At 32.9% G+C, this 13,277-nt stretch overlaps 1 protein-coding gene across 13 annotated transcripts in view; it reads right to left on the bottom strand.

Annotated features, from left to right (window-relative positions):
* Positions 1-13,277, bottom strand: part of DOCK7 (dedicator of cytokinesis 7) — a 176,819-nt gene that overhangs the window by 133,168 nt on the left and 30,374 nt on the right. For 12 of the 13 annotated variants that reach the window (XR_012511209.1, XR_012511208.1, XM_074376358.1 and 9 more), the window contains exons 5-10: positions 10,247-10,376; positions 9,940-10,152; positions 9,539-9,624; positions 8,891-8,957; positions 7,818-7,967; positions 1,224-1,304 (exon numbers count right to left, since the gene is read on the bottom strand). Coding sequence is in view for 11 of the 13 variants with exons in the window: in XM_074376358.1 (XP_074232459.1) it covers positions 1,224-1,304; positions 7,818-7,967; positions 8,891-8,957; positions 9,539-9,624; positions 9,940-10,152; positions 10,247-10,376 (727 nt within the window). In the remaining 2 variants the exon portion in view is untranslated. Of the gene's footprint in view, positions 1-1,223; positions 1,305-7,817; positions 7,968-8,890; positions 8,958-9,538; positions 9,625-9,939; positions 10,153-10,246; positions 10,377-13,277 lie in introns of those variants that run through there. The other variant, XM_045512582.2, reaches the window with a different exon arrangement.

The following is a 13,277-nucleotide window of genomic DNA, read 5'->3' as shown; positions in this document are numbered from 1 at the left end:
TCTTGGTGTTAATGATCCAATAAAGATGTCAACCTCCAGGAAAGCTCATGTAGATTAACACTCCTGGAATGTCCGTCATCAGTTTTTATGTCCCCTGAGTGAGCTGCAGCCGCCCCCTACGTCCCCAGGAGACCCTCCAAATCCAGCAGGCAGGTCTGGCCCAGGTTCCTACGAAATCACTGCCTCTGCCCTTGGACCTGGTGCATGTGAGTTTCTGTGTACGCTTCTCAAGCAAATGGAGTCTCCATTTCCCCCAGTCCCGTGGGGCTCCTGGAGCCAAGCCCCCGTGGCCTTCAAAACCAAATGTCCGGGGGTCTCCTTCTCTTCCCAATGCCAGGACCTGAGCTGGGGAGCCTGACGTGGGCTTAGAGCTCTCACTCCTGTGGGAGGGCCTTTGTGACTTAACAAATCTTCAGCTTGTGGGTAGCCCACCTGGGAAGTATGGGGCCCAATTATATCGCAAGCACGCCCTTCCTACCATCCTGCTGTGGTTTTCCTCTTTGTTTCCAGTGGCAGAAGATCTTTTTTGCTAGGTTCCAGGCTTCCTTCAATGGTTGTTTAGCAGTCAGTTGTGGTTTCATTGCAGATGTGAGGAGAGGCAAGCTCGTGGTCCTACCACTCCGCCATTTTGACTGGAACTCTCTCACCTGCCATTCTTATAGCTAACTCAGGGTATCTGGAATTTGGTACCAACTGTTTCTTCACGAATTATTTTTGCTTTATAAGTTTATATAAATTCTAAAAATTAGTCATCTGATAGCAAAAATGGAAGTTATATTGTCAATCTTAATCATATTTCTTAATTATCTGCAGCAAGACAGAGGCCCAGAATATTTGTGTTTTGCTAGGAAAAGTTCTATCAATATTACTACTTTGTAAATATAGGAAATTTTTTATTATTTAGGAATTAAACTGATTAACTTCATTTTCTCTAAGAAAAAAAATTTCAAGAATCAATTAGTTTGGGGGTGAGGGAGATTTTAAAGGAATAGCATAGCACGTGACTCAAGTTAAGTGATAATGGAAAAAAAAAGAAAGAAAATGGGGAAGCCAACAGAAAAATGAATTAGTAAAATTCTTTAATATGCTCCATATAGTATCCTCCCAAATTATAATTTTTGAGATTAAAGGTTGTTTAGGGTTGGGTTCGGAGATTTGAGGGGAATGGGGACTGACTGCTAATGACTGTGAAAGTGGGAGAAATAAGAGACATGACATTCTACCTTGGTGGCATCTGCTTCTTTGAAAATCATATATGGTTCTGCACACTCTCCAATGTCTCCTTGCTGTAGCACTTTTTCTAGCTGTCAAAGGCAAAAAAGTAAAGATTAATTAAGCTTAAAAATAAAAGTAATCAGCCTGGAAGGCAAGAATGGTTCAGCATAAAAAAAAACAATCAACATAATACAACACATTAGCAGAATAACATAAAAAAACCACATGATCATCTCAACTGATGTAGAAAAAGAACTGGAGAATTCAACATCTCTTCATGATTTAAAAAAAAAAAGAAGCTCAACAAACTTGGAAAAGAAGAAAGCTACCTCAAATAATAAAGACCATATATGAAAAGCCCACAGCTAACATTATATTCAATGCTGAATGAATGACTGAATGATTTGACTGAATGAAGGACTGAGAGCTTCTCCTCTAGGATTAGGAACAAGATAAGGATGATCATTTTTGACAATTCTTTTCAACATAGTACTGGAAGTCTGAGCCAGAGCAATTAGACAAGAAAAAAACCCAAAAAAACATCCAAATAGAAAAAGAAGAAGTAAAATTATCTCTGTACACAGATAACACAATCTTTTATATAGAAAACCCTAACATTCCACAAAAAAAACTGTTAAAACTAATAAATTCAGTAAGGCTGCGGGATATAAAATCAACACACAAAAAATCAGTTGCATTTCTATACCCTAACAATGAGCAATTCAAAAAGGAAATTAAGAAAATAATCCCATTTACAACAACATCATAAAGAATAAAATACTGAGTAATTAACCAAAAAGGTAAAAGACTTATAATCTGAAAACTATAAATACCTAAATGATTTTCAACAAGAATGCCAAGACCATTAAATGGGGAAAGAACACCTTTTTCAATAAATACTGTTAAAAAAAAAAAACCTGAATATCCAAACGCAAAAGAATAAAGTCACACCCTTATGTTACATTATATACAAAAATTAACTGAAAATTGATCAAACACCTAAACATAAACCTAAAACTATAAAACTCTTAGAAGAAAAAATAGAGGAAAGGCTTCATGACATTGGATTTGGTAATGTTTCCATGGATTTGACCCAAAAAAGCACACGCAGCAAAAGTAAAACTAGTTAAATCAGATTGTATCAAAACTTCACACTTTTGTACATGACAGGACACAATCAGCAGGGTAAAAAGGCAATTCACAGAATGAGAAAATATCTGAAAATCATGTATCTGATACGGAGTTAATATCCAAAATACATAAAGAAATCCTACAACTTAACAAAGCAATAAATTTGATTTTTAAATGGGCAAAGGACTTGAACAGACATTTCTCCAAAGAAAACATACAAATGTCTAAGAAACATACAAAAAGATGCTCAACAACACTAATCATTAGGGAAATGCAAATCAAAACCACAAAGATATACTACCTAACACTCATCAGGATGGCCATTATCAAAAATATAATAATAACAAGTATTGGCAAGGATATGGAAAACTGGAACCTCTGTATGCTTTTGGTGGGAATGTAAAATGGCACACTGCTATGGAAAATAGTACAGAGGTTCCTCAAAAATTTAAAAATATAATCATATAATTCAGGAAATCTATTTCTGGATATATATTCAATAGAATAATCCATTTCTGGGTATATATTCAGGGACTCTAACAGATATTTGTATACCCATGTTCATAGTAGCATTATTCACAGTAGCCAAAAGGTAGAAGCAACAAATGTCCATCAAGAAATGAGTAAACAAAACATAGTGTGTATGTGTGTACACACACAATGGAATATTATTTAGCCTTAAAAAATGAGAATGGACAAACTGTGATATATTCATATAATAGGATAATATACCAAATGAAAAACAACTACTGCTACATGTCAAAATGATGAATCATACAATCATAATTCTTCAGAATGGCAGATACAAGAATGTATATCCTATGATTTCTTTCCTATGACATGCAAAAAGAGGCTAAACTAGTTTATGGTGATCAAAGTCAGTGTAGTAGGAAGAGGCACAAAGAAGGTTGTGGGTAATGTTCCATACCTTGATCTGGATGTTGGTTATATTACCGAGTTAGGTATATGCAAAAATTAAAGAAGGTGTACACCTTGTGCATGTTACTAACTACAAATAAAAGTTTACAAAGAAAAGATAATCACATATATACCAGTAACAAATGAAATCAAGTTCCTATATATAATTTAAAATGAAAAATATTTAGTATCATTTATAAAAGGGTCAAAAGTATTAAATTATGAGGAAGATATAAGAGAAAAAGACCTAAAAACATGGAGGGATATACTGTGTTCATTGACTAGAATATGCAGCAGTTTAAAGATGTCAACTTTCCCAAACTGATCAGTATATTTAATGCAATCTCAGTCAACATGTCAGCAAGACCTTTCTTGAGAGAGAGTATGCCTGCAGTGGAGAAGGACTAACAAGCAAAAATTTCACAAAAATGTAAACAGTCAATAACATCAAAGCCAATCTTGAAAAATAAAGTTAGAAAAAAATACACTATATTTTACAAACTACAATGATTAAAGCAATGTAGTACTGGTGTCAATTAAAGACAAATAGACCTGCAACCAAAAAAGAAGGGGAAACCTCATACATATGAGCACTTGATTTATGACACAGGATACTCTGCAAGAGCAGCAGGAGGAAAAACAGTCTTTTCAATCAATAGTGCCTGGTCGTTTGGTTATTCAGTATTCAGGGGGGATTGATCATCTGACATCACCCCAAACTTATATGTGTAAGGTGAAACAATTACTCTTACAAGGAATCACTTAAGAGAATGTGTTTTGAACATAAAAGAAGCAAAAATTTCATACACAGAACACAAAATACCATAGCCATAAAGAAAATGGTTGATAAATTAGACAACATGTAAACTATAAACTTCAGTTCATCAAAGGACAGCAGTCTGTGAGAAAGCAAACACAGAGTGGCAAAAAATGTGAATACAAATAACCAACAACAAAATAACATCCAGAATATATTAAGAATTCCTACAAATCAATAATAAAAAAGCTAAAATAACCCAATAAAAATATGGGCAAATGATTTCACCAGGCATCTCATAAAGAGAATATCCAATGACCAGTAAGTGTATAAAGATGGTTAAACCATTACTAGTCAGGGGAAATGCAAACTAAAACCACAGTGAATACCAGAATGGCTACAATTAAGAAGACTGACAAATACCGGTGTTGTTAAGAGTGGAAAATGGTTGACTCATTCTGGGAATCTGATATATGTATTTAGGCTAAACATGCATCTACCCTATTATCCATCAATATCAAACACAAACAAGTGTATATACTCAGATACCAAAAGACTTGTTAAAGAATGTGCACAGAGCTTTATTTATAATAAGCAATTGAAAACGAGGTGTACACTAGGGGGAAAAAAACTATGGTCTATTAAGGCCTATCCTTTATCTAAGCAGAATAAATAAAATATGTTAAAATCAGACAATGGAGTACAACTTGATAATAAAAATGAAAGAACAAACTACTGTTATACATACCAATATAGAGGACTCTCACAGAAATTATATTGAGTGAAACAAGCCAGGCACAAAAGATTGCCTACCGTATGATTCTGTTCATATGAAATTCAAAAAGAGGAACAGCTAAACGATGGTGATTTAAGTTGGAATACTCGTTATCTGGTGGAAGAGACAGGGTGGTGACTAGAAAGACGAACAAATGAACTCTCCAGGGTGATGGAGTGATGGAAATACTATTCGGCTTGAGCTCAGTAATGATTACATAGATGAATACATACGTAAGAATTCACCAAGCTGTTTACCCATTTGTATACTATATAGATCTCATTATATGTATCTTATATCCAATTTTTTATAACACTGATAAATACCAAGTGTGACTAACAAACTCTTATTCAGTCCTGGTGGAAATGCAACTATCACAGAAGCTCTGGAAACCTATATGGCAGCATCTACCAAAGGTGACATACAAATATCTTATGATTCAGCAATTCTACTCTCAGGAATATACTAAATAGAAATCAGTACATATATCTATATTCATGGAATGCAAATATTTACAAAATTGCTGATACAAGTTACAAAACTGAATGAACCAAAACATCTATTACCAGTAAAATGGATAAAGTGTGATACATTCATATAAGGAAATACTACAAAGTCATGTAAAAGAACTTTCAAACTGCTGCATACAGTAGCACAGATTAATCACATGATCATTGTAGAGCAGAAAAAAGCAAGTAAAAATTACATGTATACTGTTGGATCCCACTAATATAGTGTTCAAAAACAAGCCAAAATTACAGGGAAAAAAAAGGAACAGTGAACAAGATGAGGCACAAGGGCAATTTCTGGGATTCTGGTAATGTTTTGTTTCTTAACCTGGGTAGGTAGTAATATAAACGTATTCATTTGGAAATAGTTCATCAAACTATGTATTTCTGATTGGTGTGTACTTTTTATAAGTATGTCATACTTCAATAAAAAATTAATTAAAATAATCCTTAAGTAAACTTAATTATCATTACCTTATTGTAACCCAAGTTTTTGTTTGTCTATTTGTGGGTTTCTTCCAAGGTGCTTTGTTTTTTGGTTCCCTACACAGAAGCTTAGGTAAACAATAATCCAAACATAATGGTATCACCCCTTCATATATTTACCAGAAAGTAACCATGCTAACAAACCAGGCACAAAAGTGAGCAAGGAATTAGTAATTCTAGATGAGTCAGAATCTCAGTATCGCAGACAGTGACAGATTACACTAACAGTCCCAACTCTTCACCCTCCCTTTACCCCTCTCAGGCTATATGACATTGCCAATTCCTTCAAATAAAGAGGACAAGTACATATCACAGTTCCTTGAGCTTATGTTCTGTCATGTGACCTGTTTGGCCAAAAAAATGTTAGCTGCTGTGATGTGACCATAGGCTACAAAAATGCCTGTGCAACTGGGTATGCTCTTCGGCACTTCTGCAATCACCGTGAGAACATGCCAGTCTAGCCGGCTAGAAGAGAGACATACAAAGAAGCTAAGCCAATCTACAGATATCTGGAAGGAGCACAGCCACCTAACAGAGTATAGCCTAGATCAGCTGACCACCAGACAACTCAGATGCATGAACTACAAAATGTTTATTGTCGTATGTCCCTGGGATTTTGCCTTTTTATTCTTGTAGAGCTATAACAAATACACAAGTCAAAGGGATTTTTCCTCTCAAAAAACAAAACATCCTGTTGACTACGACTTAAGAAAACCTCATAAATACATTTTCTTTAAAATTTTTTTTAACATTTTAACTTCTTGATATTTTTGAAATTATAGAAAAATCTTTTCATATGTATTTGCAAACATTTATGTGTGTATAGGTGTGTGTGTATATATTTTACACAGCTGAGATCATATAGTATAATTTCATTTTCAAGCAGCCAGAATACCAATCATCATCTCTATCTTTCCAGCTTATTCCCTCAAGTATGTTTTATTTTATGAAAACTTACTATTTTCCCATGTAAAATAAATCTGCAAAATACATTTATCAATTGTATTAATAGATGGAACTTTACTCTTCAGTGAGTTTCTGAAGACCACAGCTGCTAAATCTTTGCTTGTAGGACTGTTCATTGTAACTAAGATTTATTTTAACCTGAATTCATAGGAATGTTTCCACAAATTAGGACATTATTCCTGTGGGTAAATAAAATTCATTTCATGACAATCCACTTTATAACCTTATTATAAAATTCATTACCTTTTAATGATAATTTTATATAAATAAAGATAAAATGATTAAGGAATATATTTTAGGCTACTCTCAAGTCAAGGTCAAGTTCAAGTAAATTAGTCTTAAGTTACCCTACGCTAAGTATCTTAGTAATATTCAGATTTTAGAATTTGTAATCTTTATTCTTAATTAGCTGGCAGTCAAATCATAATGCTGCATGATCTCAGGGACTGGGATTTTAGTATTTATGTAATTTAGGAACTGAGTGATAAAGTAGGATAGCTCCTATGATGGTTAATTTTATATGTCAACGTGGCTAGTCTATGATGCTCAGTTGTTTGATCAAACATCAGTCTAAATGTTGCTGTGAAGGTATTTTTTAGAGGTGCTTAACTTTTAAATCTGTAGACTTTGAGTAAAGCAGATTACCCTCCGTTTTGTGGATGTGCTTCATCCAGTTAGTTAAAGGCCTTAAGAACAAAGACCAATGTTTCTCAAAGAAGGAATTCTCAAGACTGCAACATAGAAATCCTGCCTGAGTTTCCAGTCTGCTGCCCTGCAGAATTCATACTCAAGACTACAACATCAACTCTTACCTGAATTTCTAGCCTGTCATCCTCCCCTACACATTTAAAACTTGCCAGCTCCCACAATCACATGAACCAATTCCTTAAAATCAAAATTTAGTAGTACCTATAGTGTACATCCAAAATTATTAAGAAATATTAAGATGAAAAAATAGGTAAAGATAAAATCTTTGCCCTTGAAAAGCTTACAATATTGATAAGGATACAAGCATACAGATGCAACACAAATAAACAAACACATTTAGCATTATTCTCACCTTTATTACAAGAAAAACATCTTGCGAAGGATAAGTGATAGAAAAAATAGCTGATCTTGCCAGGGTGGTAATGGCAGCAGGTGGTACATGTGGACGTAATAATCCTTTCATCTGCTCAGAATTAAGGTCAAAATAAAAATTTTCTGAAATCTAAAAAATATATTCATATATTAAATTTAAAATCGGTGCATTTAAAAAAAAACACAAAAATCATACGTACTCAGTCTTAAAATACTTCAGATACTAGAGCATTATACTAACATACAGTTTCCCATATATTTCACTGACCAATCTTTACATGTCTAAATCAAAGCAAAAAAAAATCTGCAATTTGGAAATATAATGCAAAAACATATTCTGAAAAACAATATCCCAAGCTCATTTGATTAGAAATGCAACCTTTTGATTAGAAATTTTACAAAGAAATTATCACTGAGATGAATTACTCCAATGAGTCTTTAAAAAATTATATAAATGATATCTCAGAAGATTTGATTTAGCAAATACAAGTCGCTGAAGTAGAGTTCTGCTATAGAAACCCATAACTGTTTACAGCAGAAGTTACTACAGGCATTTCAAGTTTCTACTACACATTAGGCTTAGGATATTGAAATGCTGTATGAAATAGTGGTCTGAAAAACTCCTAAGCGTAATAAAGATATGATGGCAAATCTAAGGGCAATATCTTAGGCAAGAATATTTAAAATATACATACATGATCTTTCAGCTAGTAAGAATTTCAAAATTATATCAATATAAATTCACTGTTACCATTATTCTAACCCTTTATAACATTGTTTGCTTAAAATTATATTTTCTATTTCTTAAATTAAAAGAAAGTCGCTTCTGCTACTTGCTTTTGGAACTCTTTCAATGAAATAAAAACTAGGTCAACTTTACTACTTACAGTAAGAAAATACTTAATAAGTCTTAAATTTCTGTTTTCTCTTAAAAAATTCATGTTTAATAATTCTCAAAAATAATTACTAATTTATCTTATAAAACTACTTAAAAACAGGTTTCTGAAATCTATGATTGTAACAAAAGACTACATTCAAATTATATAGCCTCACCTTTTTCTTTTCCTTGACATCATATAAAGCCAAACTTGCAAAAATGGGTTCAATTTCAATCTCAAACCTTCACGAAGGAAAAGGATGAAGAAGTTAACAAATAAATATAAAATACACAATGCAGAGAAATCTCTTTCCAAAAATAAATTCTCTCAATACCTTGTACTTTTCTACATTGGTGCTACACCATCTATGCTACCCTTCTTCCTGAAACACACTTTCCCATGTATATCTTTCAAAGTCTAAATCAACCATTTATGCATACTTCAAAATCTTAAAAAAAAAAAGTCTACCATGTAACAAATATAAAATCGACCCTAAGAAAAAAAGATACTTTATCTTTATATTCCCCAAGCCAGGAACAGTGTCTGATAAAATACTGTAGATCTCAGTGAATATTTTTCCAATTTTAAGACTAATTGCATAGTGAAGCAAAGAATCATCTTCACCTGTGAGCCAAAAATGCTCTAAAGCTAAGTTTCATAGGCAAGATTAAATACTTAGTTAGCATTTAAAATTATGTATAGAATGATACTTTTCAAAAGGACACAAACACAAGTATAAAATCTACTGGGATTTTGTTATATATGTACTCAAAATATTATTCCAGTAAATAAAAGTTATATAGTAAACAAAACAGATACTCACTTCAATGATAAACATTTTACAAGAAGTCTTTGACCAAAATGTTCTTTGGGCACATCAGGAACACTAAGTCGTTCTATTGGTTCTTCCTACAAATTGACAAGCAACACCAAAATGAATGCACTTACCATATTTCAACACTTTACAATTTATTTTTTAGGAACTTATTTTATTAATCTACTACTTTTAATCTTCACAACTGAACACAGAAATGAATGGCCTATTTATCCTCTAACAGGAGTCATTAGATCATAAGTATGATCAATTATGTTTCATTTATAAAAAGCATTGCTATGTTTTAGTTAAGTTTTGTTCTCTACATTATTATAATACTGTATACAATTCATACTCCCAAAATATGTATCTTAATAATCATTTGCTTTTTTATATCCAAATATCTATACCTCATCTGGTGATGGATGCAAAGCAAAGAGTTCCTTGTGACGGTTTGATTTCCTTTGGTCATCATTCTGACGGTCTATTTCTTCATTTGGAGTTCGATCAAGCAAATTGGGAAGCAAAGCATCAGGAAGTGAATTTTTCAAGTCAAAAATACTGCAGGCCCAGCTACCCCTTGGAGTATCGTCTATTGACATTGAACGTCTTTTAAGATCATCCTGTCATGCAAAATGTTACATATATTAATTAATGAATAAAAAATTAACTATTTTAAAATAACTTCTTATAGTCATTTAAAAATAAAAGTATTACTTGTTCATCCTGGTAGCTGTTGCCATCTGGAGCTTCATCAGATTCAAAGACCTGCTTTGGCAAACCTTTTTGCCTTTCTTTCTGTTTATCTAATGTATTAGGATTAAATCCTGTTCCCAGTTTATGATATCTATTCAAAATAAAATAGTTAAGTAAATATCAGTTTTTGAAAATTTTTAACTTTTCCATCATCATTATGTAATAAGCAACTATTCTCTGCATAATTTCTTTACATAATAAGATGTGGCAGTTTTGAGTGTATTACACATTTAATCAGAGATTTAAGAAAACTTCCATTCAAAGTTCCTTTAATCCAACTAGAAAGCAGATTGAGTTTCCAAAAGTAAATCATACAGTCCTTCTTCTCCATGCCAATCATGTGGGTATAACTTAAGTTGTACTTTCAATTCAGAGAATTGGTCAGTAAAAGGAAAAGATGGAAAGCGGGGTTAAAGAATAAAATGAGAGAGTAGAAAGTATATACTGCATTTATAACAATGCAAATTTTAAAAAGGCAAAAAACATACAGAGAATCAAAACCTTAAAATTTCAAACAGGCAAAAAACTTTCGCTGTATCTCATTATGTACAAAAGATCTTAAACAATCTAAAGCTTCAGACTCTTAAAATGAGAAATAGCAAGATCTATAGCACTATGTACATACATTCTTAATTAACATATATTGTTATATGATCTATGCAGTAGTCTAAGAATAACTCTTAGCGTAAACTTACTCCTTAACAATCCAATATCCAAGAATCTCAGACAGTAGGATCAAAGAGCAATTACTGTGCCACACCCCATACAGTCAAACTGGGCAAATTTTTAATTGGAGCAAAAAAAAATCATAATTACCAGAGGATGATATGGTTCTATCAGTCAATTTATGAAATAGTAAAGAATCACACTTGATATGAATTATTCACAACACGTCTTGTTGCTAAAGGTATTGCACAGCAGCTACATCATGTTCACATCACAACATAATCACAAAATAAAAGCATTTTTCTCTAGAAGAACTAAAATAAAAATACTCAATATAGCAATATGAAAGATATTACTCAGAAGGTGTTTTAATCTTTCATGAAATGTTTAAAGTGCCTTAATTTGTGTAAAAATGCCTGAAAAGTGACAGAGTTTGAATTCAAACACGGGTCTGTTTGCCTCTTTACACCATGTAGACTAAAAACAAATAGACAAAACTTAACAGCCAAAGACCATTACCAGTTATTAAGCTATCTTCTAGTCATTTTTCTCAATGGAAACATTTTTATTTTCCTTAAAGGACAGAATGCACTATTGCTTTTCTACATGAAAAAGTTTCTTTAATAACATTTTAGTATTACAGAACGAATCCATGTTTCTTACTGAAAACTTAAAAATACAGACTGATAAAAATAAAATCATTATATTTCTACTACTCAGAGATTATCAGTGTTGAACTAGTGTTTAGGATCTTTTCCTGGGCATATGTATAATCATAAGTATATACATATACCTAAGTATATACATACATGCATATACATATATTTGTATTTTTTAATAAAAATGAGATATAGTAAAAAAAAAAGGGGGGGGGCTTAATTCATGAAGTTGCATATCTAAGATACTCTAATAATCCAGAATACTGTTGTGTTCTGCTTCATGTCCTAAAAAATTGATAGTATGAAATTCAAGAGACCTGAGAAGAATGACATGATTCATGATCAATACTCTTTTCTATATTATCATTCTGTTCTTCTAGTCAGTTGCTATGAGAAGGCTCTACATGATTACCCACCCAGCATCACCATTTCTATGACTTCATATCCTGGCATTCTCTCCCTCACTTACTCTGTTCCAGCCACACTGACCTCCTTAGTATTCCTTGAACATTCCTAGCTTCCAATATGGAGCCGTTGCGTGTACTGCTCTTCCCTCTGCCTAATACACTCTTCCCCCAGATATCCAGGCGGCTTATTCCCTTGCTTCCTTCAGGTCTTTGCTCTAATTCATCTCTTCAGGAAGGCCTCTTCTGATTAGTTATAAAAAGTAGAATCACCTATTTTTGGCTCTCCGTATCCCCCTTATCCTACTTTTTTTTCTCTACAAGATTTGCCTTCACCACATGTATTACGTATTTATCTGTGTTTATTTACTGTCATTGCCCTCAACCCCAAGTAGAATGTAGGCTCCATGAGGGCAGGGAGTTAGTTTCGTTGACCGCTGTACCATCATTGATTAGCACAGTGCCTGGCAAATACCAGCCTCTTAATTAGTATGTGTTGAATCCCTTTACCCTTCTGTGCTGAATTACAGAAAAATGTTTTGGTTTCCTCTTATAACTTACTACTCCACTTTTCAGTCACATTCACTCTGCCATTAAGCTTATCTGCTGAGTTTTAACATTTTTTTTCACTGAACAAAATTTTCACTTCCAAAGATAACTAGTTGATTTTTTTATTTGGTTACCATATCTTTTCACATCTCTTTGAGGATATTAGTTACACGTATGGGTCTTGATCTATATTCTATTAACTATTTCCTAAATTGTTAGTTCTTTTATTTGTAGTTTGATAATTTTCTTTCAAGTGGTTTTCATCAAATAGTTGGCAATTCTAGGTTCTAATGCTCACTTTTTATTTTGTAAACCCATATTTGTCTGGAAATACTGTATCTGCCTACCACTGCAGATAATAAATAATATCTAGTATAAAAGAACAATATAAGCATTAGAATCTGATGCTTCTAGGTTCTACTCCTGGCTATCCCACTTTTTGATTAATGGGACCTCAAAGAAATTACTTAACCACTATGAGCCTGAGCTACCTTATCTGTTGAAACCTTAGATGAAGTGAGTGTAAAGTATCCAATAAAATGCCTAGCATATAGCAAATAACCATAAATGTTACTATCTTACCCTCTTGTCTAAATCAAGTCCGTTAACTCCATGATTAGAATTAAGTAGCAGACTCCCATGATTCTGAGGTTAATATATTTTGCAACTAATCTCTTTTTATTAGGATTTCTGATTATAACTTTCCAACATTCA

This window comes from Camelus bactrianus, chromosome 13 (genome assembly GCF_048773025.1).
Source record: "Camelus bactrianus isolate YW-2024 breed Bactrian camel chromosome 13, ASM4877302v1, whole genome shotgun sequence".
NCBI classification, from domain to species: domain Eukaryota; kingdom Metazoa; phylum Chordata; class Mammalia; order Artiodactyla; family Camelidae; genus Camelus; species Camelus bactrianus.
Note: the sequence above shows the minus strand (reverse complement) of the source record. Positions and strands in the feature narration are given on the sequence as shown.